At 45.3% G+C, this 26,927-nt stretch overlaps 1 protein-coding gene across 2 annotated transcripts in view; it reads right to left on the bottom strand.

Moving 5' to 3' along the window:
* PKNOX1 (PBX/knotted 1 homeobox 1) overlaps window positions 1–26,927 on the bottom strand; it is a 244,138-nt gene that overhangs the window by 131,928 nt on the left and 85,283 nt on the right. The window contains exons 3-4 of one of the 2 annotated variants that reach the window (XM_085620755.1): window positions 24,065–24,199; window positions 958–1,085 (exon numbers count right to left, since the gene is read on the bottom strand). In XM_085620755.1, coding sequence (XP_085476881.1) covers window positions 958–1,085; window positions 24,065–24,199 — 263 coding nt within the window. The remainder of the gene's footprint in view (window positions 1–957; window positions 1,086–24,064; window positions 24,200–26,927) is intronic. The other variant, XM_085620756.1, reaches the window with a different exon arrangement.

The raw sequence follows: 26,927 nt of genomic DNA, 5'->3' as shown, positions 1-26,927 counted from the left end.
CCGTCATCAAAGTGTTGACTTCCATGTGCAACAGAACAGAGCTCTCAAAAACACGTATGACCACGATGGAGGAAGAACAAAATAAGGTGGGGATCCGGTGTCCTGGTGAATTGTGGGTTTCAGGAGAGGTATCATGAGGCACCTCGGAACTGGAAGGACTTGCAAAGAAAAACTAGTAGTAACACTTTGAACCCTAAACTAGTTGGCAAGAGCGTGCAAAGGATGTGATCTAAAGGTAGACATGCGTGTCTGATGTGGAGTCATCTGCTAGCCGTGTTCATGAGGCCTTTCCTCGGTTTTCAGTAACCTGTGGCCAAACCTCTGCACACCCCAACTCTGATGAGTTCCCGATGCTTGCTGATTGCTGGTCTTAGTTTTAGCCTAAGAGCAGCCTGGCATACTACCAAAGCCCAGCTAGCCTATGCCATTAAACTATGCAACAAAGCTGTGACTTTGAGATGCTGCACTTTATGAGCGAAGATTCTATAAACTCATTACAGTAGTTTTGAAAATGGTTGTTCAGAAAGAAACAGCACTTGAATTAGGCTCACGCTCTTTCATAGGCGTTCATTAATGCAGAGATAATAAAAAAGAGGCCAGCAGGGGATTTACCTGCGTTCTCTTTTTTCATTTTTTTATGTCACCTGCAATCATTTCTTGTTTGCAAATAAAAGTGATCACCTTCACCATTTGGGTCATCTACTGAGGAATTGACAGGACTACCAAGGCTTACACTTTATATCATTTCAGCATGTGTTTTAGGGGCTCCAAAAAGGGTACACAGAACAAACACAAAAAGGGATATCTAGGAGTTTGAGGTCTGAACCAGTTAGGAAATTAAGTGACAACAAGTAATTAAATGAGCGAAGTACAGAAAGGGTAATCGGACACAGAGGAAGAGAACATTGCTTAGGTTTCCAATTAGACCAAATATAATTACTGCGGTGCATGGAATACCTGTATATAGAGTCCTTGTCCGCATCCATGGGTGTCTGCGACTGAACGTGGACTGGGCTGACGGTGTCGGTCGCAGGATCGGAGACAATCTGCTCTGGCTCGGTTTTCAAATCCGACACGACTTGCATCTGTAAAAGAGGATTGAAAAATGAAAGGGAACTATCCATGTGACCTTCACATTTATGGTTTTGAAAAACAGTTCCCGTGTTACAAGCTTCTTAACCTTTTATCTCGATATAAGTTTCTATTATGACTTTGTGGTATTCTTCCAATTGTCCTGTGGCACTGGACATCCCCAAATATATGTGCTATCCTGACGGCAGCTTTTTGCCCTTTCTTTAATTCCATAATGCCTTCCTCTACTAAGCTTTCTTCAAACACATTATCAGTGAACTGCTGCGAGGAGCGCCCCAATTCTTTAAATGTCTCCATTTCGTTCACTAAATGTTAAGAAATGTAATTATACTGGCCAAAATCCAGAGTGGCATCCTTCTGATGTCAAAGAAAAGTTTCAAATACATGTTTTTTTTAAGAAGTTGGTAGAAACACAACTGAAGTGTTGCAAACCATTTTCAGCCGTCTTTCAAGATTTGCCGGAAGCACGGAAAGCTTTGGTCGGTTACACATTGAATTGCTTTGCTTGGTGTGTCAGCAACGACGCATTAGAACAGTTTGCGGCATCACATGCTAGACGCTCCGCTGGAGCACAATGAATATACAAGCACTAGTTGTTTTGGAGCAAACTACCTATGCATGCTTTGTAAAGCTATGTCACTGTGCCCGTTGCACTTTTTATAGGCAGACCCATGTGTTTCTACCCTGTGAGTTTGACAACCTTTTGAGCCCATTGGAGGTTCTCCCGGTAACTTTATAACTTTTGTCAGCAGTCACCTAAAGTGTAATGTGTAGAGCGCTTGTGGATCTGCACTGGTGAGTGCTGGAGTCCATTTGGCCACTCTCTTTTGTGTAGAGGGCTGCTGTTTCATGATATACCAGCTCGCACATACATATCTCTGGCCTTCTCCCCAGAAGTAGGTGTAGCTAGTCGGTGAGGAAAGTAGCAAGCATAGATCCTTTTGGTAGACTGGTTCGGACTGCTAGAGTGAAACCAAGTTCCCCATCATTTCCTGTGTTCTGCCAGTAACCTGGACAAGGGAAGCTTACAGACACTCACATACGCATTTCTGCCTGAACCAGTCGAAAGTGGTCTCTGAATGGCCAACAGGGAAGAAAGCCGACGTAATTGGAAAACACCACCAGAAAGGTGTTCTTCCAAGACTAGAGGTTTATTTGGAGTTTTAAAAGTAGCAAACTCCCTGGTTGTCTGAAGACAAGTCACCTTGATAAAGTGCATTAGTGTACAGAAAGTGTGCAATAGAGTGCAGAGCAGCTAAGATAAAACCAAATTCGGAACTTTTTTTAAATTTGTTTTTTAATATATAGCACTACCACCAATTTCCCTAGACACTAGTCGGATACTTTTTCATGGATGGTCAACGCTATAAACCTAATTCACCACATTAATAAGGGAGTCCATGGTAGCTGGCAGCGCTTTAACACGCACCGCGATCTTCTTTCAAATACTGCCTGACAGCATTGGGCATTAAACCTTTTTAGTCCCCCCACATACATTGCATATGCCTCCTCAAATTTCATACTACAAAACATTTTATTCTTCCAGCCCTGGACTGTCGGAACCTTTGCCGTCATCCAATACTGGAGGATAAATTAACGAGCGATCGTCAAAGCTATTGAAATAAAGTCATGTTGACTTTTTACTAACTGACGACTCCTTTTTGAGACACCAAATTGTACAAGGGTGGCATCTGAAACTATTGTTTACTCAATAGCCTGACCGATTACCTCAAAGTACTCCTTCCAAAAATTAAAAAGATGCGGGCAAGAATGTAACGTGTGAACCCAGCCCCCTTCGCCTTGTTGTTGACAGCAAAAACAATGATTCAAAACCGCTGAATACATTGTATGTAAAGTTTCCAGGGTCTAGTATTCCATCCATCTAGACAGGAATAACTTATTTTAAAATTTGCCGCCCGTAGATATTAATCTCCTATCTCAGCAACAGATTGCCAATCTCCTTCTGATAGTTGACAATGTGTTCTCTTCTACTCTGGAAAGAAAACGAATTAAATAAACTGGTAAGGAGAGATCTAACAGCTCCTATTCCAAGCAATCTGCCCTTCACTAGAGCTCTACTAATTGAATGACGGTCATAGCTTTCACTTTTTATTGTGACCTGTACAAAGTGTTTGGTCTTATTGAAACGTAAAACAAGCATTTGCATTGCAATAGATCTCACAGTTACGCGAGTATAAGTTATTGGCATTGTAAATAACAATGCCTTTTATTTATGTTTTTAAAAAGAAAACAAAAATAAAAGGCATTGTTATTTGCAATGTCAATAGCTCAAACTCGCGTCAATACGAGACCTATTGCATTGCAAATGCTTGTTATTATCTGTTGGTACAAGCTGCGGGGCTCAGGGAAGCTTGTGAATGAGCAGTCAGGGCTCTGACATCTCGAAGGGGTGCCCCTTCTGCACAGGGGGTGTGGACCATGGGCGCTTGGGGCCTGAGGTGTATCTGCGGACCGCGTGACACCGGCACAAGCTGTGGCGCTCAGGGAAGCTTGTGAATGAGCCGTCAGGGGTGTGACATCTCGAAGGGGTGCCCCCTCTGGACAGGGGGTGTGGAACATGGGCGCTTGTGGTCCCTATGTGTACCTGTGAACTGCGTGACCCCTCGTGACCCCCGCAGGACGTCCAACCTGCATTCAGGGCACTTGAATTAAATGCTCTTTATCACACTTCCTTCTGTGACCCGAGCCTGCCCAGTCAGCATCTGATAGCAGCGGGGAGTGTATCCGGTGACTCTCTCCAGCCCTGGGGGGGGGGGGGGGGGGGGGGGGGGGTGAGCGGATACCCCCGGGGAACTTTCCGATGGAGCGGATACCAGATGGTTTAATTCCAGGCAGGGTTCATGTTCTTGTGCAGGGGACGCTGCAGGCACAGTATGTAAACTCACAGGGTTAATGTTCTTCTATAGGTGACGCCGCTGGCACATGCTGTACACTCAAAGGGTTAATGTACTTGTATAGGTGACGCCGCCGGCACAAGCTATACATTCATAGGGTTCATGTACTTATAAGTTTGACGCCGCCGACACACTCTGTGCACTCACAGGGTTCATGTACTTCTATGGGTGACGCCGCAGGCAACTCTGTACACTCACAGGCTTCATGTACTTCTATGGGTGACGAGGCCGGCACACTATATACACTCACAGGGTTAATGTACGTCTGTAGGTGATGCTGCCGGCAAGCTATGTACACTCACAGGGTTAATGTACTTGTATAGGGGGTGCGGCTGGCATACAATGTACACTCAAAGGGTTAATGTACCTCTAAGAGTAACGCTGCCGGTGCACTCTGTACTCTCACAGGGTTCATATAGTTTTAGAAATGATACTGCCGGCATACTTCGTATTATCAGGGTGAATATATAGTTCTATAGGTGACACCAGGCAGGCAACTAGAGCCAAATTTCAAGGGGGCTAATTCTTCCAGCCATAGGCAGAGGGCTCTAAGAAGGGGTGAAAACACAACAAAAGCCTCATTAACAAGTAAATGGTCTTTAAAAGACCCGGGAAGTACTCGGTGCGGCTGTAATAAGACGGTCGCCAGCCTGCGAAGCTGTCTCAGCCCAGGCTGACATACACGAGGGGGGAGGGGGGTGTTAAGCCCGGTGAGCCCAATGGTTGTTGCGCGCCTGGGTGACACCGTCAGCATTGTTTGAGACTTATACGGTTATTACAGTAACTTTTACAGGTGTCACTGACAGCAGCTTTAGTATTGGACTAGTATGTTTCTACTTTTGTATAGGTAACATGCTCACAGTCTTACTAAACTTGGTAGCGGCGCAGAGAGTAGATCGTATATCTGCATAAGTAAAGTGTGTGTGTGTATACGCACACGCACACACACACAATTCCAATAGGCAATTTACATATTTTTCTGTCGGACACACTTGGCTGCCCTGCGCTGTGCGACGGGTGCACTGTGGCATCGTTAGAATAAAGTTCCTTTCCTTTGTAAGGACAGAGGTCGCGATACCTTAGCAACGAAGCACGTCCTGTAGAGCCCGACGCAGGCGCCGCAGGCCCGGGGTACAATCCCCACACTCTCCTTTCTTTCCGTGTTCCCCGCCCCGATGTTTGTGTCTCTTATCTGTGCCTCGCGATTTCTTCCTTTGTGGCTCATTTTACAAGAAGTGTAGGTAACTAAAATATGTTGCGATTGTATGAAACGCGATGGCATGGAAAATAAATCAATATATCACAGACAGATTGTTTGCATGATTAATATTGTTAAACGTTTAATTGACATCAACACAGTACAATCTAAAAAGAGTTACCATGTTCAGGGCTTAGTGGAGTTACGTTGCTCAGCTACAAGCTGACTGGGCCTCGAGTGAATGTGTTTACATTTAGGGAGCGCTGCAAGCTTCAGTGGGATTTCTTAAGTCACTTAGAAAGATGCTATTACTTGTACATTTAATATAGATGCACAGATGCATTTTTCTAGGCACTATGGAAGGAGTAAAGTTACATAATTGAGTATACTTGCGTAGATCTTACAGTTAGAATGTTACACGCTCAGCAGAGTTACACAGTTTAATACAGCTATTAAACTATAAATTTGTGATATATCACGGTTGGTATATTGCGTCGCACGGCTCATAATTATCACACTAAAGTTGGAATAATAATTATAGTTAATATCAAACGGAAGAAGATTAAACCGTGAATATAGCGCAGAAAAAAGTAGTTTCTTATTGTGTAAAAGACAGACACATTAGTCCTTGAAGCGAAGTCCAGTCTCTCCTGCCTAAAGTTAGCGCCCCTGCCGCGTGATTTAAAGTGGGCTCACCTCAACGAATTGGGAGCAGTAACCCCATTTCCCCCGCCGCCGGCCTGAAATGTCCCCATCATCCGTTAACGGTGAAAGGCGGAGTCAGCACCTCGCAGGAGTCCAGCCTGTGCGCTGCACGGCCCCATGGGGTCGAGGCTTCTGTCCGTTGGGGTGCTCTCTCCCCAGCCCTCCCCCAACACATACAAGTCTTTGTGCTCAACGTGTCTGTCCGACCGGCACTAATAAAAATACAACATTTTTCCAAATCAATTGTCTTTTCTATTTCTCTAATCACAAGAAAACTCCACAGGATGTGTGGAGGGGGGAACTAGAGGCATGGGGTTCTAGGAGCAGCAGCCTCCAATATTAAATGTTCATCACAAAAGAGCTGCTCCTAGTGTGATAACCCAAACGAGTTACAAGAACGTCGTGAGTGTGGGCATCTCACAAAAAGATACGGACTGGTCTCACACACCACCTGGTGTCATGCTTCATCATTGACCAGTCCTCGCCCTCCAAAACCTTCGTTTGATGGAGGGCGGGCATACACTTGACGACAGGGATGCACTTCTAAGTGATGGAGTGGGGGCCCGTGACTATGTGAGTGAAATTAAAAATCATTATAGTAATCAGTAGCAATTCTTTAAGGTGAAGTGAAAACTATATGATATTAAAATATAAGTGCGACGGTGATTGGGATGTTTATTGTTCCCAACCGTCTAGTGAATGATCTCGTGGATGGTCGACATGTTTCTGCCTGGGTGGCCCCGAAGGGTCCGCGGCATTCATCAGGACCTAGATAGAAGAATAATGGGCTCCGTTCTTACCACAATTTGGTAATGTGTCACCACTGCGGGAGTGTGGTATGGGTCACACTTCACCGTCTAAGGGCTGCTTCCAATAGTGAAGCCTGAAATAGAGTTTTAATAAGAAACAATGTAACTCGCTGGGTCATTTGTACCTGTAAAGAAAGAAGGAAAAAAGACAAAACAATGCATGCATTGGGTGTCGTGCGTGACACAAGTGTGTGCGTGTTTCTATTTTTCTCTCTCTTAAAAGATGGAAAATAAAATAAGGTAAAAAGACACCTGGGGAGGGCCGAGCCGAGAGACGCAGCGTCCTGCGCGTGCCCGCGCCTCGCGTTATATCTGCAAAGCAAACCTCAATTTACACGAGTTAAAAACGTAGGTTCAGTTTTTTTTAAAAGGCCCCCCATCCCCCTACCAGGAGGCAAAGGTCCGGGTCATATCTCGGGAGAGACACCGATGTGAGCTACAGAGACATCAGGGGGGGCAGTTACTGACAGAGATGGGGAGCGAGGAACTGAGAATAATATAGTAATGATAATAACACAATGAATACTAATCGTACTAATTATAATATTTGCTAGGTTTTCTTAGTACTATAATTCTAGATTGTTTTTATTAGCACTATTATTTAGTGGGTTTCTTGAATAACTTTCGTAAAGCGCCTCGCGCGGACGCCAAACTCTCCCAGCGCCCACAGGGAGACGGGACACTTTACAGGTCGGCTGACGAATTTTATCTTGTTTCCTCGAGCGGTAGCCACAGTATATTTCACACCACTGCGTGTACCTTAACGAGCACAAGCACTTGTGGTACACGGACCGCGTGCGAGAAGCATCGGTAAACAAGCACAAGGGATCCCGAATGTACCAGGAGCGCGTGCGGGAAGCACAGGAAGTATCAAACCTACTTTTCAGCACACACTAAATACAAATACATGTGTTAATCGTAACAGAATGCTCACCAGAAGTGGCGTCCGTCCGATCGTCTTCCTCCAGAAGCGGGACAATGTAAAGTGTTTTTTTGTTCATTATGCACTTGTAAACTGAGAGCTGTTAGGACCAGGTTCGTCCAAGATAGCTCGGTGGGTTGAGATTATTCTCCTTCGCATCCCCCCACTCTTTTAGGTCTGATTGTCTTCGGGTTGAATCCTCTCTGGTGTCGACTTGTGCTTTTTTCGTTCTCATGTCGATAACATAAGTACCAGGATAGATTAGTACATGTTATTCTAGCGCCTAGAAACACGTGTGTCAGAAGCCCTTTTTACACGGAGAAATTACATTAACTCATTACGTTTGTGCTCTGAAGATGTCAGCCGATAGCTGTGATAGGGTCATTTGAACAGCGCCTTCCACCTTTGTGTGGTCCCCAAAGCGCTTTGGCAAGGCTTGAACCACAACTTTTTAGAAGATCTCTTAAAAGAACATACATGACGTATGAAACGAGCTTTTGAATAAAATGGCATAACGACGAACAACGGGCAACGCAGCACGCGCAAGAACTTCGAGAAGTTTTAACACATTGGATTAATTATAGAACTTTATATTCAGTTATTTTGAATTGCTTTGCACGATTTCACAGTGTTTTGCTATCTTATATCTCATTCTAATTTCCACAAACTCGGTCCCTGTCTTCAGAAACATCTACTCTCCTGTCTGGAATTATTACAATTTGTACATTGTAAACCCGGGCTTGTTTAAGGGACTGTAAAAAATGGAGCCACATTTCACGGATTTCCTGCTCTGGTTCTGGGCTTTTTAGTAAAAAAATAAATAAAGTCACAGGAAAGAAAAACAAGCGCAGTCCTGAAAGTGAAAGAGGACCGCGCTGCAGCCGGAGAATGGGGATCTTTTGTCTTTATGGGGCCATGTGTTTCTAATTAGAAACACATGGCCCCATAAAGATAAGAAAGTGCTTTGCGACAGCAGCAAAGCAGGTGAGGCAGTCTGGCTCGCAGGCGAAAGGGCGCGAACCAAAAACCCTCATTTCCAATGGCAGGCCACCGTTCAGCATAAACGGTGACGCCAGCCAATGGAAATGAGTTGCGGGACTTAAAGCCCTCTTCTGAAAGTCCTTGTTAGCAATAAATCTCGTCGAGCGAGCTACGCTTGCGCGCAGCAACGCTAGGCGAGACCTAAAAATGAGGCATGCATTGTGGACCACTCCTTGCTATTAGTTCTACCCAACAGGTAGATTTTTGTTGAACAAAAAAGTCATCATAGGTCTTAAAACCTGTGTAGTTCACGATATCACCTCAAAATCTGCTAAGAGGAGCCCCAGGTATTGACCCTCCTGCAGCAAGAATGACAACCCATCAAAGAGTGTCTTATAGTTTACTTAAGACACTCATCCGCCCATAAATATTCCGTAAAAATGTGTATCTTCTCTTTTTCTGTAGTTTAGCAACTTTAATAAAGACTGGTAGGCTATTTTCTGAATCCCGAATCATCTTATTAATAAAAAACAATTATCTAGTGCTCTGCACCCATTTTAACCCCTTGCGTGCGCACGACGTCTCCCGGCCGTCGTGCATTACGGTGGGCGTGTGCGCACGACGGCCGGGAGACGTCGTGTTCCCGAACGCCGTTTATTTCTCCCGCACAGCGGGAGAAATAAACCCGCACGCAAGGGGTTAATACCTGGAGAGACTATGCATCAAAACGGCCTGATAATAACTTTGCATATTGGGCAACGCCAATCCTCCTCGCGACTTCTAAAGATGCAGAACCCCCCCTCTGAACCCTGGATGATTTTTTATTCCAGATAAAGCTTCTAAAAAATGTGCCTAGTTCCTGAAACAAACTGGGATTTTTATTGTAATATTAGAGAAAATAAACACTATCCATGGTAGCACCGACATTTTGAGAATTGAAACACTATTATTTCAAGGGAAGTAGTGACCAGATATCGAGCTTTCCCTTTATCTTTCGCAACATCAAGCGGCCCGTCACAGAGCCACTTTTATCTTCATGAATTAACCATTGTGCTGCTGGTGTTATACGGGTTGCTCAGATTTTCATCAATAATTCATAGTCTGTGTTAAGTAGACTAATCCTTCTACATGAATGGACCGATTTCGGGTTCTTGTCTTTCTTTAAAAATGAAAAAATTGTGGATTCTTAGAAGGTTGAAGGGATCTCTCCTACTTTGATATAGTTAAAAAGATCAACTGAAAAAGGGACAGGTTCGCTAGAGAAAGCCCTATACAATTTTGTGGGTAGCCGGTCATTTCCACATGCTTCAGCATTTGGCTTTTTTATAAGCACCTCTTGAATTTCAGTGGGCGTTACAGACTTCAGTAAAGACTGAGAAAGTGGTAGCATGAATACCGTACAATGCTCGTCTTTGGCACAATGTATTGTGTCTGATAGGTATCACTGTAGTGTTGTAAAAACATTTTAGCAATCTCATCCTCGTCTGTTACTCATTGCCCTGTGACAGGAGTCTCTAGAGATTTTATCGTGGCCTTTTCACTTTTGGTACTAGTGGACCAGGCCAAAAACTTGCCATTATGTTGATTTTTCTTCATATATTTTTTGTTGGTAGGTGTTGGATTTTTTAATCTCCTCCAAACTATAGTAGTCCCTCAGGTTTTGTCTTGCTGATGCTAGTAAGCCGACCACTGGCTCCATTCCCGAATCCCGCTCTCTTGCTTCAGTTGCGTTATCTAATGCTGCTTGCAGGTTGGCTACCCGCTGGGAGCATTCTTTATTCTGTTTTGCCTTAAAAGCAATAATCTTCCCCCTAAATGTCGCCTTAAAAGCCTGCCAGATGGCGAACAAAGAAGTTGCTGCACTATTAATAGCAAAAAACTCTTGAATGAACTGCTTCATTTTCGTGACCCATTGATGATTAGAGAGCAAGGGTCTGTCTAGCTGCCATCTGGGTCTATCCCTTTTACTTAAACCAACCTCAACTACTACAGATACAAATGAATGGTCGGAAAATGCATTGGCCCGAATACCCAATTGACATCTTGTCAATAATTTTGAGATAAAAAAAAAAAAATCAATACGTGAGGCAGTTTTAAATGAAAGTGAAAAACAGGAGTCTTGTTTGATCTTCTCTCCAGGGATCTGGCAACTGATAGCTCGACTTGAAAACCTCTATTAACCTTTTCTTCTTTGGTTTTAGTTTTGTTTTTATTCCTATTTGACGTATCTCTGGCCAAATCTTGAATCAAGTAAAAACAGCCTCAAAGGGCCTACTGGCCCATAGCCATTTCATGAAGCTGGGTGAGAGAATCAATGTTGTCACTTATTGGGCCATAATAATTAATTAAGTTTAGACTCCATCCTTTAATTGCTGCTATGACCCAAATCCATCTACCTTGTGGATCCCTGATCACCTCCATAATTTCCCAATCAATACTGTTGCCTAATAGTATTGCAACGCCCCTTACAGCCGCCTGTGCTGGTTTTTTCGAGCTCTATCCGCTTTAGCCGCCCTAGAAACCTTAACCAGAGTGCGGGACTTAACAGCTGTGGGAAGCTGTGCATGTATATACTATACCAAAATGAGGTACAGTGTGCACAGGGGGTCGCGAGGGCAGTAGCCAATTGGCTACTGACCTTAGGGTGACTACACCCTTGATGTGCTCAACCCACGTGGGGGAGTGGGCACAATCCCTAATCCAGATTGAAGAGTGCCAGGCATCTGCAAGATGGCGGGCACTGAAGAGTGGGGTTGGCAGAGGTGGGCACACCTTCTAGGCTGTGCTAATTTTTTCTGCCTGTCTTCCTGTCAAAAAGGAGGGGGGACAGGAAGGGGGCCTGCTCCTGATAGCAGGGGAGGCTGGGGGTCACATAGGTGGCAAGGCCTTTGAAGATCCCCTGCCACAGAGGGCTCTTCCTGGCCTTGGGGAGGTGCGACCACCTATGCCCAGGAAAGGCTTTGTTTCTGGGCTCAGGGAGCGAAGGCTCCCACCCTAGGGGTTCAGAAACATGACTCGTGGGGGCAGGGTGCAGTGTACCAGTCAGGAAACCCACCAGAGGCTGGTCATTTTTCAGGGGGCATCTCTAGGATGCCCTCTGGGTGCATTTTTAATTAAATCCCACACTGGCATCAGTGTGTGTTTAATGTGCTGAGAAGTTTGATACCAAACTGCCCAGTTTTCAGTAAAGCAGTATGGTGCTGTGGAATTCGTAAAGACAAACTTGGTCTAGACACTGTAGGGGTACAGGGCTAATGCACCTGCATCCTCGCCACTGGTATAGAGCACCCAGCTAGAGGGGTGGCTGACCTATGCCACGGCAGTGGGTTGTAGGCATGACACACAGGGATGTGTGCCATGTCGAATCTTCACTTTGTTCTGCACCAAAACACACAGCCTGAAATGGCAGTGTGTGTGTGTGTATAAAGGTACAGGGCCTCTAAGGGTGGCACAATAAGAGCTGCAGCCCTTACAGGCTTTCCCAAGCCATAGTGCCCTTGGTACCCATGGTACCTTTTACAAGGGGCTGACATGTGGCCAGAGAGGTGCCAATTGGGGGTACAGTTTTAGGAAAGAACACAGGCCCTGGGAACCAGATTGGCAGGGACCCAGGGTACATCACGTCAAAGTGCATCAGCAGTCTGGCAAATAGTGGGGGGGGGGGTTACTGCAACAGAAACCCAGCTTCCTACAACAGCCCCCTCTCTTTCTGTAGGACGCTCATCTGGTCTGAGAAATTGGCTTAGGGTAGTGTAATATCTACTCCTGCTAGGTGGGGCTGATTTTTTTATGTTATATTCCTTCTCTGTTTAGACGTGCCTACGGTATGGAGAGGGGTTGGGGAGGGCAGGACAAGACAGGCCAGGCCGCAACCTACACTTAGGAGGGCCGCTTCCACTTGAACACTGCGTCTTTCACAAGGACCAACTAATGCTTGCCTCACGATTCTGCTCCCCTTGACCATTCACCCCTAATGCAACTCCTATTGCTCGGTCTACCTTGCCGTAGCCCAGTAGCACGACTGAGCTTTTCAGCCGCTTTTCATCTCCATTGCAAAGCTGCAGGCACATCTCGCAGCATTGTTCTCAGCGTGACTCCGCCAGTGTTTCCTTCGCCGCAACTGCAATCAATCAATCAATCAATCAAGAAATGTATATAGCGCGCTACTCACCCGGAGGGTCTCAAGGCGCTGGGGGGAGGGGACAGGGGGGGGGTCTGCTACTGCTCGAACAACCAGGTCTTGAGTTGCTTCCTGAAGGAGAGGTGGTCTTGGGTCTGGCGGAGGTGGATGGGGAGGGAGTTCCATGTCTTGGCTGCCAGGTAGGAGAAGGATCTTCCTCCCATAGTGGTTCTTCGGATGCGTGGAACGGCGGCGAGGGCGTGGCTGGTCGATCGAAGCTGGCGGGTGGGAGTGTAGAAGGTCAGGCGGTTGTTGAGGTACCTGGGGCCCAGGTCGTGGAGAGCCTTGTGTGCGTAGATGAGGAGTCGGAACGTGATTCTTTTGTTGACGGGGAGCCAGTGCAGGTCTCTCAGGTGTCCGGAGATGTGGCTGTGACGGGGGATGTCCAGGATGAGTTGTGCGGAGGCGTTCTGGATGTGTTGGAGTCTCTTCTGTAGTTTGGCTGTGGTTCCGGTGTAGAGGGTGTTTCCGTAGTCCAGTCGGCTGGTGACGAGTGCCTGGATGACCGTCTTCCTGGTTTCGGTGGGGATCCAACTGCAGCGGCTGTCTTCTTCCTCATGCAGAATCCCCGCTTCCCTGCTATGGCACAGGCTAGCGAAACCAGATCCTCAGCAGGGGGAAATAGCGCCCACTGGAACAAATGTCCCTGAACCTCGCAGGAGCAGGGTTACGAAACGCATCTCTACGCCTAGCAGCGCGGAGTAGGGTCGCGAAGCGTCCCTCCACCAAGCAGCGTGGCGGCCCTACAACCGGAAACGGATGTGATCTCCTAGACAAGGAGCATGATGGAACAGACTCTCCTTTGATTTAAACTAGACAATGAAGGAAGTTGTCAATGATTTCTGGGATGTGGTAATCCTGATGTGTTGAGTAAACCCATTTTGAAGGCATTGGGTTGGACTTTTTTGGGATGGTCTACTTTAACTGTATATAAATCAATCAATCAGTAGATTTGTAGAGTGCGTCTTATCACAAGTGAGGGTAGCCAGGCGCTGGCGGGGACCAGTGGATCAGCCGAATAGCCAGGTCTTAAGGGACTGGGACACTTGCGTATCACATATGGCTGACTAAGTTAAATCTGTGCAGTGGAATCCCGGTTGTAACCAGACACTCAATACCATTCTTGTAGTGACGACAAGTAAGCTCTTTAAAACATTTCTGAGCCAACAAGACGTACACCCCTAGAGCGTGTAACACTGGTCATTGGGCACAATGTTAAAGTGTTTTTAGTGCCAAGTGCGAAGGAGCTATAAGCACATTTGTTGTTAGTTCTCTGGTTCAGAAGGTGCACATATCTGTAGTGAAGAGACTTAAGCTCTTTCAAACATTGCCTATCCAACATTAAGTATCTGCTCACAGCAGAACATTGCCCACTAGGCGCATTGCTAACCTGTTCTAGGGAGCTTTAAACACATTTGTTGTTGGTTCTCTGGCCCAGAAGGCGATAGGACTGTCATGTGTTCTTTTTACTAATATTTCAGTATTCTATTTGTACTAATCCCTCACCTTTCACTTTCGAAACACACCAATGTATGGTTATATGAGTGTGCCTGGACCAGTGGGGCAGGATTCCATTTGACTCCACTTGTGTTTATGCTGCACAGGACAGTGTTCACACTTGTGCTTGCTTGCCAATGTTCATTTAGAAAATTGGAAAATGTGCATCAACATCTTCTGTCCTCCACACCCGAACCACTTGTGTTTGATGGCTCGGAGGAGACAGCCATCCGAATCACTTCGATATAGCCCTGCTCCCTTACCAGAGTGAAGACTATGCCTCCCCCATTTCACTTTTGTGATTGTCATTCTCGTGTGAAATGGCCACCCGGACCGGAGCCATTGCACGCCCAGCCAGCCTAAACCAGTCTTTAGAGGAAGAACCAGGGCTGCATATCATTAGCAGAGGAGCACCCAGAAATTGAATGGAGCGACGTCATTTAACATACGAGAGACTCTAAGAGAGAAGATAATGATAGTCAGGACCAGGGGTGTAACTGCAGCGGTGCTGCCACGCTCCCTCCAGACTTTGGTGTAAGTCTTGAAAGTGTGCAGAGACACCTTTCAGCTGACTACTGAAAAGAAGGGGGAAAAAAGAATGAACGTACCCACCTGCACAAGGAAACGGAGGGCACCTGGTGCAACCAAGCAAGAGGATCTGTAAACAACACCCAAGTGCCAGTTAACTGGAAGGGCTGGTATGGATGGCATTTCCACAGTCTAAGACTGCCCTGAGGATGCCCTAGTCAACTGTTCAGGAACAATCAACCACACCTGGCTGGAGGAGCTGTTCCAACACATTCACAATCGAGATGCGCGAGGCCCTGACCCTCCCCAGACACTTAAGTTGCCTACACTTACTTCCGGCATCTCTGGAAGTTATGAGAAATGGTGGACTGGGGTTGTGATTCCTCTACTAGAGTAGAGGTTATCCTGATTCTGTAACCGTTGGAATCATGATCCTAGATGGGGTGGTTTCTGATATATTGCGTTTAAAATCACCAGCCACGGACCCATGGAAAAGGCCGGTAGTTAACTTGCTACGGTCCTTTCCAGAGCGTGCTGAATGTGCCTCTAACACATGGATGTCCCTTCACTGGAAAACAGATATTTTTGAGATACTAGCACCTTTACCCCAGATCATATCCTAAAGGGACATCTAGGGTCAACTGAGACCCTAACTAACCACTGTCCAAAACCCCTGCACAATGTTTCCTGGACTTTGGACTCCAGTGACTTTTGTGCCAAAGCCTCTTCTGCACCCCACCATGAAGGCCCCAAGAAGCGCCTTAAAAAAACTATTTTGAAAGGTTAACATTTTATCTTTTGGGTGGTGGATTCTTTGGGTAGTGCGAACTCTGAGTTTTTAGATGACTGTGGTAGGTGCAGAGGATGTATTTCTGAAATGCTTTCCAAAACCATGACATCATACAGCTTGTATTTGTGAAGCACATTTTCACCCCCAGGGCATCTTGGCTCTAAATAACACATGTATATTTGTCACCCACCTCCCTGGTACTCACTTCATTGATCTCGGAAGGATTTAGGGCTGAGTGGACCCGCCGGGATTCAAACCTGTGACCAGTTTACACATCCAGGGGTGCATGCATTACACCACTAAGCCAGCTCTTCGTTCAAAGGGTCAAGCAGTTCACTTACAAATATTGCAAGATTGCATATTCCGCCTGGTGTCTTCCCCCGTTAAATAAACTACAGAAATGCTTCGGAGAAAGTCACGATCTGGCAGGGTCTCCTTTTAGGTTAACGCTAGCCACGTGGCTCGTTGTAAAGTACACAATGTAGAAACTAGAAACACTTTGCGGGTGTAAACATGGACAAGAAGGTGCCATGCACTTTTGATTTTCTTTAGCGACCAGTGTGGATAGCAAAGATCCCTTTTACATACCAGTAATAAGGTCCCTTAAGTTTGCAAAATGAAGAACTGACTGGACCTTAAAGTTATTAAATGCTATCTCAAGTGTCATATTGTTTCTGACTTCCGTACCCCACACCAACGTCTGAGTAGGTTGTGATTGATCAGCTTCGCTACTTATAGAAAGTAAAGTGGTAAAAGGGAGAATGTAGTCATATATTTGAGTGCAAGAGGACTGTGGCCTCAGGATGTAAGTGATAGACCACAATCAGCATCACTCATTGTCCAGTAATATCCGACTGCTGTTGGACCCCAATAAAAGGCCTCAAAGGTCCTACACTCTCAGCATGCTCTGGTGACAAAGGTCTAGAAGGAAGCTGTTGATACTGCAGACAGACACTCTTGGTTTATTTGGTGCAGCAGCCGCACACATACATGCTGCAGTAGAGCAAACAATACTGTACCTCAGGTTTATAGCCACCCTCCTCAATCGCTAGACTTCCTCTTTCTGAACTATCTAACACGCCTGTTGCATCTCTGAAGGTCTGAAACTTGGTAACATCTAGATGGTATAAACTATACGCGATATCTCCTAGCAGTTCATAATATACCTACCACTAATTCATCTGCCTGGGAAGCTACATTTTAATTAGCTTTTTAATATAAATATACTCTAACCCAAATCTTTACTCAGAAGAAAACCGAGAAAACACCTTAGGCATAGATTAGTTTAACTATATGGTTAATCACTAATACACATACACTCTCAAATCATTTACTCCTCATTCTATTTACTCAAAAATAATGTTACTATGTAGTACATGTAACAATGCCATGTTAATTATATCTTTCTCATTAAAATTATATCATAAACAACTTTCAAAATAAGTGCATGTGAATGACTGAAAAACAAAAAAAGGAGTATGGAGGCAAGCTGAGTGGATGCGACACCTGCAAGCTCCACACACGACTGATGTGAAGCTGGTGAGGAACCCGGCTCCAATGTTATGAGCTGCTGTGCTACAGTAAGAGGAGTAAGAGGCAGGGTGGTGGACGGACCCGCAGAAGGAAGGATGGGGCGGGGCTTGCGACAGGAGGAGGTCCAGTTAGAAGTTGGCTTGAAGTATCACGAAGAGAATCAACCTGGTCAATTCAGTCAACGGAGAAGATGCAGAGGCCAGCTAAAGAGGCAGCTGCCAGAGACCACAAGAGGGTGCTGGTAGTCAACAGCCTCACCCCCTGCACTTTAACCAAGTGCCTGTGGGAGTGGAGGGGTCTATTTTCCTGATACTCCACATTCCCCCTCCCTGAGACTGGAGTGAATCCACGAGGCGCTACAAAGAGACACTCCATCTTTTTGTGAAATCTGAATGGCAGAGAGGCAAAATGAGCTGCTGGCTGAGCCAACAACGAGCTTTGTGAGATCTGACTCAGCACAGTCAGTCCCTTGGCATGTCTGACAAAGGCCTAGGAGCCTCCCTTACCATGCTGCTTCCTATGAAGAACACACAGAAAGGCTTCCTGGTCTACTTCACACCAGGTGGAATAGGAAGAAATAGAGGGAGAGGTGTTGAGGAGGGTTTCCCAAGCACAATAGCGCACAGTGCTCACTAAATGCTGTCTGGGAACACTGAAGGTGTACACCCTCTTTAAGTGAAGGAGGCTACTGCTCTAGCTTCACAGCAGAGGTGACAGGAAGTGTTGTAGTGTAATTTACAGCAAGGACATGGGCCTTTTTTTCCGCTGGTACCACCACGGGGAGACAGCTTAGTGGATCTTCCTCGTAAAGATCCGTCAAGTGCCCCATAACTGGGGCCCAATGCTCATGAGCGGAACGTGGGAGAGGTATGCTTTAGCTATAATGTGGAGTGTGCATACTTCACAGTAGCATGGGTGGGCAGTGGTGTCAGATGGGACCCCTTGTACATGGGTGCAGGGGCTGCTAGTGCGGCTGCAGGCGGCCTTCATCTTGGCTGGACATGCCTGCCTGTGCTTCCACTTAAGGAGCCCTCCCTGAAACAGGTTCTATCTGCTGAGTGAAGAAGGGACTTCCAAGCCCATTCTCTTTCTTAAGAGGTGGGTTACCCTGCTCTGATGGAAACGCACCCTCCTCCTCATCCTAGGTTGCAAGCTAACACATTCAAACAGTAAGCTTCAAGAAGGCTCATCTGAAGACAATTCACATCCTGACCAGCACGGACCAGTCTGAAGTCAGACTCTCAACACTTGAAGACAAGCAGAAGAACCAGTGGAAGATGTACGTCTACAGCAAGATCTCAGATTTTACTTTTCAAAAGGCTGTACTTGTACTTATAAGTGCATGCTTATAACTATCACATTCATTCTTTCACTTTGACTCAGTCTGGCCTCCTGCCTATGACCCACAGTGACGCAATTAGCAAACTACTAGGCCCAGTAATGCATATGTTTGGGCATCAAGGTCGCGCTGCAGACTAGTGTTGGGGAGACATCACAGAATTTGACCATTTGCTGGTGGTTCCCTTCCCAGATGCCATGGGCAGGTTTGGATTACTCAAAAGCCTTACTGCTGTGAGATAGAAGCTGAATTACTGATGACCCGGACTACTGAAAGAATTCTACCATTCCCAGTATGTGCACGAAGGAAAATCAAAGGCTCTTGGGCTACCCAGGAGCCATGAGTTCACTCCTGTCGAACTAGCCTGAAAGATGAACGGCCAGGGCAGTAGAGCCGCAGAGACTATCTCCTGGCTTTTCTCTAGTGATCCTGTACTGTGCGCCGCTTGCTCCATGTTCTCATATCAGTCTGTTCCAGTCTCAGATATTACCGTAAATTCAATCCGTGAAAAGAGTAAAAGTCAGTTAGGACTTGAAGTGGTTTTAAAAACAACAGACCTGTGACCTGTCCAGATATGGTTAGCTCGACTCCTGCCAACAATGAATTGGGCACAGGATATAGAAAATCCCTGAACTGCGATAAAACTCCAGCTCTGAGGTAAACACCATTCGTAAGGCGAGAAGGCTATTTCTGCGTATGCTATTCCAGCTCTTCCCTTGCAATTTAACTCTTTTACGTCACTTCCTGAAGAAAAGGTGGACGCCCTTGTAAAAACCACTAATTCGGAATCACCCACAGACTCATGTCCTCCGGAGGGTCTTCACCCAGTCTCCAAAACCATTGCCGCTCAACTGACAGATTTAAATATGGTTTTGAACTCAGGCTCTTTTTCAATTAGTTGCAAAAAGGTCTCAATTCTGCTACTGGTAAAAAAACCTTACACTCAATTCAGAGGAGGTTCATAATTATAGGCCGATCTCACGCCTACCGCTTTCAGCAAAATTACTGGAAAAAGCCATGAACCTGGAGCTTATTTCTTTCTTAGTGACCACAAAAAGCCTTGACTTTGCACGACACAGGTTTAGACCAAAACATAGTACAGAATCAGCTCACCTAGTAGCAACCGAAGAAATCAGGACAATTGTGGATAGGGAAGACAGTGAGGCCTTGATCCTGTTGAAACTATCTGCCGCATTTGATATGCTTGGCCAGGTCACCTTGGTCAAGAGCCTCAAAGACATGGGAATAAAGGGGCCAGCTTTCAAGGTAATTGAATCACTCTTATCCAACAGAGAGCAAGTGGCGACCTGGGGTGAGTACCCTTCCTACCCCATCAATCGTCACTGTGGGGTTCCCAAGAGATCCTCATTAAGTCCCAACTTGTTTAATGCATACACTGCTCCTCTTATCCATTTGATTAGAGCCTGTGGTTTCTCAGTGTGCTCTTACGCTGATGACCCAGCTAGTTGTGTCGATCTCATTGGACCCTGAGAGTGTAGCTTTAAGGCATTAGCATGCTCTAAAAGCGGTACATAACGTAACATACCACAACTGACTAGATTTGGTATGACCCTTCTAGTTGTGGGTGACGGGCTTCTATGATGGAATTTTTTACTTCAATGTCTGAAAACAGCCGATTTTGCCCTGGAAGATTCCAGAACCATTAACTGCTTTTTTACTCATCTGCAAATGAAAGTCCTAATCACCTTTGAGGATATGGCACTGATTGGACATCCCATGACTGCACCGTATTACGACCTTCTAGAAAGAGCCAGTCCTGCCAGACTTTGCTACCTGCCAAATGTTTAAAGAGAGAAACTTAGTTAAGCAATTAGAGTGTAACTGTGTTGTTGACGACGACCAGTAGTAAATGGGGAAATCCTCTCAGGATACTCTCAGTAACTACTGCCTCCTTGCGACCCCATAAAAGAGGCCCATGTCCTGGTATGGCTTGCCACCCAGAGAAAGCAGGGTCGCTGGGCTGGCACATCACTGTACGCTTACACACCTGCCCAGTCAGCGGGCACTCCTGTTCCTACCTTTCACCTACGGCCACAACTTGAGCAGTAAAAATAAGATCTCCTTGTGGCTGAGGTGAAACTCTCCTGCTGTTGTGCATTCACTTCCCCCGCTCTATTCAGCACGCACTCCTGAATGAGCTAGCCCACATTCATCCCAGCATTCCAGGCTGTACCAGGACTTCACCATTGCGATCCCAATTTTGGCGCTCCAATTAGATTCCATGGAAACTCTTCCAATATCAGTAACTGGCCTCACGGCCCAATTTTTAACGCGGACTGAGAGCCAGAAAAGAGTTGAATCTGCGGCTAGAAAAAATAATTAAAATATACTAAAATTTAACTCTACCACCAGGGTGTGCAAACAGAGTTTTGAGGGGCCCGCAGAGGTTCTATTCCGTACAAATGGAATCTTAGATTTGAACCCATGAAACAAAACTCGTTGCCGGTTATCCATGCAGTGAGCCCTGTGAGCGAGCCATTTCATAAAAATGTTTCTGTACATTGATAATTGGTCTGCTTTAAATACATATGGAAGACATCTGCAATTCAGATCAAGAGAAAAGAGGACGTCTGTGCAAGGTCAGATGGAAACATGCAACAACAGGGGAGGACCTCTGGGAACAAATCAGAATACAAACTGGGAGCACCAACCCAATCTGAGCTCAGGGGAAAAGAAACCTTTACAGTTGACTTCTCAAGTCTATCTGAAGTCAGAATTGTGCAGTTCTGTGGCAGGGAGCTCCAGGGTGTGAGTGGTACCTTGGGGTAATAAATGCTCAGAATAGGGAAGCTGGGTACAGTGAGTATCTCGGAAAGAAGTGGACTATTGTACTCAATGGAGACAAAAATCTGATGCCTTCAAAATTGTGGTTATAACCAACTAAAGATTTGTGAATCAGTGTTGACTTGCAAAGTGTGTGCACTGCACTTTAGCAGGGATATAACAAATGACCAAATCTGTATACTGCAGCCTTCGATAAACAAGTGAATTTAACGATCAGGAAGAGAAGCATCCACCTTTGTTGCTGTGACCTACAGCTTCAAGCAATCAGTGCTGCCTGGGCTTGGCAGTTCGGGCTGGACTGTTCCCATGAGGCAGGGTATGCCCAGACGTGGGTCCCTTGCTCACTTTGCCACTGGATTCAAGATAGCCTGGCTGATGAGGGTTATGAACCCGAAACTGGTCCCAGGATGCTTGTTTCTGGTTCAGGGAAGACATGGCTTGGCAGTTCATGCTGGACTGTTCCCATGAGGCACAGGGTCAGACTGATTTGCATATGGCCATGTCTAAACTGGGGTGGCAGAGTGGGCTAAAGAACGGTGATGGATTAAACCCAGATCAGTTGACTGGGGGTGAGTGCTTGCAATGTTCAACACTCCGTCCATCATATCCTTTGGTTTTTGCTTTGTTCACCATAAGTTGGCAGGGTGTGCTCAGACGTGAGTCCCTTGCTCACTTTGCCACTGGATTCAAGCAAGCCTGGCTGAAGACGGCTGAAATGCCAGAAACCAGTCCTAGGAAGCTTGTTTCCGGTCCAGGGAAGGCATGGCTTGGCAGTTCATGCTGGACTGTTCCCATGAGGCACAGGGTCAGACTGATTTGTATATGGCCATGTCTGAACTGGGGTGGTGGAGTGAGCTAAAGAATGATGATAGATTAAACCCAGATCAGTTGACTGGGAGTGAGTGTTTGATTTGCTCAAACTCTCCCGTCCATCATCCCCTTTGGTATCGCCAGAGTATATTGAGCAGCTCAGACAAAAACACAAATATCCATAGTGAAGTCTGGCTGGGGCGGCCGGTTAACAACTTGCTGTTTTAACTTCTACGATTTGGCAAAAGTAGCAATCTTTTGGGTAAAGCTGGAATGCTCGCAGCATTTTCTAAATGCTTCAAAAGGCAGAAACCTCTTTGACAATTGTGCATATCTTTTTAAAATGGTCGATTGAAACAAATAAAAGATTGCTATGTAAATTATTATTTCTTAGCTCTATACGATAAACAGAAACAAGTAACCTTGAACGAAATACACAGCACTGCCAGAATTGGCAAGCCAGTGATTACGGAGTGAAAAAGTTACCGCTGACCCTTCACTTCATTTCTACAGACATCCAAGGATCTTGCATGCCTACTTCTATAGACTGTTCCTCCTTTCCAAGAGAGGGTCGAGAGACTGCACATTAAATCACCCAGGATTGATAACTAGGAAAACAAGTAATCAGCTGTTCCTTCTCTATCATATGATCTTCACTAAAGCCCATGAGAATTAAATAGAACAACAATCTCAAACCCAAGAAAGGTGGTAGAAAAAACAAGGAGCTTTTAATTGGACGGAGAACAAAAAGATGTGGACACTTTATAGAACAAGGTTTTAGGAGACGTTTAACCAGCAGCCAACTCAGAATCAGTCAAAACAATATTGAGCAGTAAAAGTGTAGCTAATTCTCCATGTGGCTACACTGCAAATCACACTATGGGATGTTCATGAGAAGATTGGCTGTGGCCACTTCAACTCTAGTAAAATGAGCCGAAAGCTTACCAAGAAAGGATAGATTTGCTTTCTGGTAGCAAGAAAAAATTAAGGACACTATTGCACTATGTATGTGATGTGATAATTCACAAACAGCCACTTGTTCTTTGTAATCTTCCCCATTTAACCCAGATAGTATTTGAAAGTCTTCGTCACACCTAGAAAGCCCTTTCTGCTGGAGCGGAGGGATTCAGGATAAAGGAAGGTTTAACAGCTTCTGACTGAAATGGAAATCTTAAATTGCCTTGGTCAAACAAGTGGGGTGAGCCCTTCAATCGCATTGTCTTAATTGATTTGGTGGCAACCAAGCCTGTAAAGAGCTTTTTTAGGGTGTTAATGGAAGACCTCTCTTATTTCGGGAGGGAATGAGAAATCCAGAGGAGACCTGCTTGTGGAATTGCCACCACCAGAGAGAGAGTATGGTGGATGAAATTCCACTGGTGGAGTGGGTCAAAGAACAACCAGGAGGAAGAAAAGTGCAAACCCGTATATTCATCTAAAAATTGGAATTAAAATATTCCCTATAAGTTTAAAGAGACCTCGAAAAACAGGCTACTACGTCCTCAAAGCCTTGTCTGATGGGAGAAAAGGTGAATGGTAATGACATCTTTGAAACAAATTTACTCCTTCAAATGGCATTGCAAGTCTAAGGTTTCCACCAGGAAGCGTTCAGAGACAATCTACATGACTGCATGATTGTCCGACCACATCAATCCTGCAAATATCTCAGGGTGGAGCACTCTAGATTCTCAAGGGACACTTTTGAAGGACTCAGATATTGTCTTGTTTGGAACCTTATCATTTGGACTCTTTGAGCACAGCCAATGAGGGGCGACCCTGCATTACATTTCATCCCCAACAGAAATTACAAAATACACAGGTCACATTCCCGGCACAGAAGATGTATTCTAAACTATTAAAAAACAATGCTCAACTCTGTAAAATGGCGGGAATTCATAAAATATTAGTACAAGAAAATGTATGAAAATAAATACAAGGGATCAGGAGTAATAATTGAAAATACCTTTGCAGATGATTCTTCAAAGGTAGCGGGACACAAATCCACGTGGCCATCGGGATAAGCAGCACTCAGGAACCCAAACCCTCTACCTTCTGCCGTCTCCAGCTGACCAGAGTCAGCTTCCCTCTGCTCCCAAACCTACCAGAAGGAATAAGGGAGCATCCGCTCCAGTGAATATGGGACAAAACAATCTCTTAAGATACAGGTCATTCCAAAAAAAATAAACACTGATACCGTACTGCATGCCAAAATCGCTTTTCATACATAGGTGTGTGCAACAAATACAATGGCCATCCAACAACCGACTTCTGGCCTCATTATGAGAAAGCAAGAAAGGAGATTTAATCAGGACTGTAGATCGGGGCATGCTTTCAGTTCAAAAAGGCGATAAGCACAGAGGGTGCTATAAAACCCCATACATTTAGACACACTGGCATATGCCAGACATCGAGGCATGCAGCAGACAGAAGAGGATTCAACTTCTAATGAAACACACATACATGATGGCACTGTGCACCCTGCCAAAAGAGTCGAGCAACAGCTCAATAAGAGGCTGTTCTGTTTATAAAAGGGTCTCTTTCAAATGATCTTAGGATCATTCTAAAACTCTTGATGACTCCATGATAAAGTGGATGAGCTGGCTTTCACAAACATCTCCTTCGAACGGTTTGGGATGTCAATAATGAAACTCAGATATGGGGGCACCCTACTGCTACTTTAATAAGATGAAGCTAAAAGTTGTAAAGTTGAAAAATAAGGGCAACGCTCTGGGCACTTCTCAGGAGCTTGACGAGAGGGTAACAGCAAAATCATAGACCCGGTGGGATCCGCCTGATGAAAGCCTAGCTGTTGAGGTATGGTGATGTATTGACAAAAGAACCTCAAGCACTTCAACATTAGCCTCCCACTAATGAGTCCACAACCAACAAGTACCCTTCTATGGTCGGCATCCACAGGCAGCAGCAGTCCACTGTCAATGGAACAACAAACACCAACGCAGAAAGGACTACGATTCCAAACCTTGAATGGAATATGACGCAAAAACCCTCCTGAAACATGTTCGAAATAGAAGTTCAAGACACAGCAGGTCATAATCCGTGCTCCTTTTGTTTTAAAAATTGCTATTTGTATTTCTTAGCGCTCAAATTAAAAACACATCCAATCGATGGCAGATTAGATAGGAATCAATCTAGAAGAGAAAACTACGCAAAGAAAGTTTCCACTATTGGGGATGAGTGGATTGCTTCCTCCATGATGGTAAGATGCTAGTCAGCGAGCTAGAAACGCGTCATGTCGAGAGCTTAGCATACATAGCGAAGGGATCTAGAGACAAATGTTTTCACAAGACTGAGTGAGTGACAGCAAGTTACATTTGAGCTGCTGGGCTACCAGAAGCGGATGCATCTTCCAAGAAACAGGGTAATGCGATCCCTTTATCCCTTTCAGAAGCGTTGTTACCTGCCTATCTCACTGTCGGTGAGTGACGATCTTTTGCTATGCCTACAAACAGGGCATTCCAACCATCCAACGTTACACCAGCCAAGAGATGAATGGAGGTCACCGCCTGCTGCAGGAGACAGACGACTGCTTCTAGCACCCTGACGCAGTACTACTGGAAGTTCTGCACCACCTCATTGATCTCGCAAGGAGCAACGTGCACGGTAAGACCCAGCAGTTCTACTTTTCTCACACTTGGAATCCCATAACCCAAGTCAGTAAATGGAAGCCACAGCGCCGCCATGTTTGTTATAGTTGTGTGCAGCTACTAGCCCTTAGCCAGTCTGCTGAATGCTACTCTTGGTGAAACCGCCACCAAAAGAGGTTCAACAAAAAAGTATAGTCGAAACTGGTTTGGTCAGGTTGGTTTTTCACCGAAAACACACACACCGAAAAAGATAACTAGATTAACTACTGAGCTCATCTGCTGTACTGTACCAGGCTAACCTGGAAACCTCTGCCTGCATCAGTCCACTCTGTGCCATGCAGTGCGTCTTTGCTTTGCTCTGGTCATGTCAAAATACCTGCATTTTGCTTCAGAAATAACGGATTCACCCCGTCAGCACATGACCATTTCAGGAATGGCACCCTGCTTGGAGAACAAAGCTCCAGCTCAAACCAAGCATCATGTCTGCTCTCCAAATGCTTATCACTTTGATTCTTACATTGAAAAACATGAAGAACTACTTTGCCACACAGCAAGTTATCCTGAAAATCTGCAGCCGGTTACTCTGTGGCAACTACAACATACGGCACCATGTATGTTGCTTGTTCAAAGCAGATCATTAAACCTCTTTTAGATATAATCATAATATACCAACCCTCTAAAATGTGAAACATACAACTGTTAGTAAATATCTAATTCAAATAAACAAAGTTTGCACAATGCAGGACATTCTGCTTGCAAGTACCCAAAGGTGTCAATGTTTCTCTAAGGGACATTCCAAACTATTCTGTAAACATATTCTGTGTTGCGATTACAAATACTTCTCTGGCTCCTTTTTACAGAAAAAAACAAAGCTTACAGGGACTGTTATAGTTAGGAAATAGAATTTAAGAACCCTTAGAAGTTCACTGACCAGGTCATGAGTGATGTAATATGTGAGGTCATAAGCAGGTTATTTAAGTGAATTTCTAAGGTTTTTAAATGTTATTACCTAACTGTAACCTTTGACAGTGAGCGTGTAAGTGAGTGCACGAGTGTCTCATTGTGTGTGAGTGCCTGAGAGTATCAATAGGTGTGTGAGTGCGCGTGTGCGTGTCTGAGTGGGCCACAGAGTAGCTGCATAAGTGTCTCACTGGATGTGTGAGTGGGTGCATGAGTCTGAGTGGGTCTGTGAGTGGGCGTGCAAGTGTGTGAGGGGGTGTG

The sequence above is a fragment of the Triturus cristatus genome, chromosome 8, assembly GCF_964204655.1.
Source record: "Triturus cristatus chromosome 8, aTriCri1.1, whole genome shotgun sequence".
NCBI classification, from domain to species: domain Eukaryota; kingdom Metazoa; phylum Chordata; class Amphibia; order Caudata; family Salamandridae; genus Triturus; species Triturus cristatus.
This window is presented reverse-complemented; position numbering and strand designations above follow the sequence as displayed.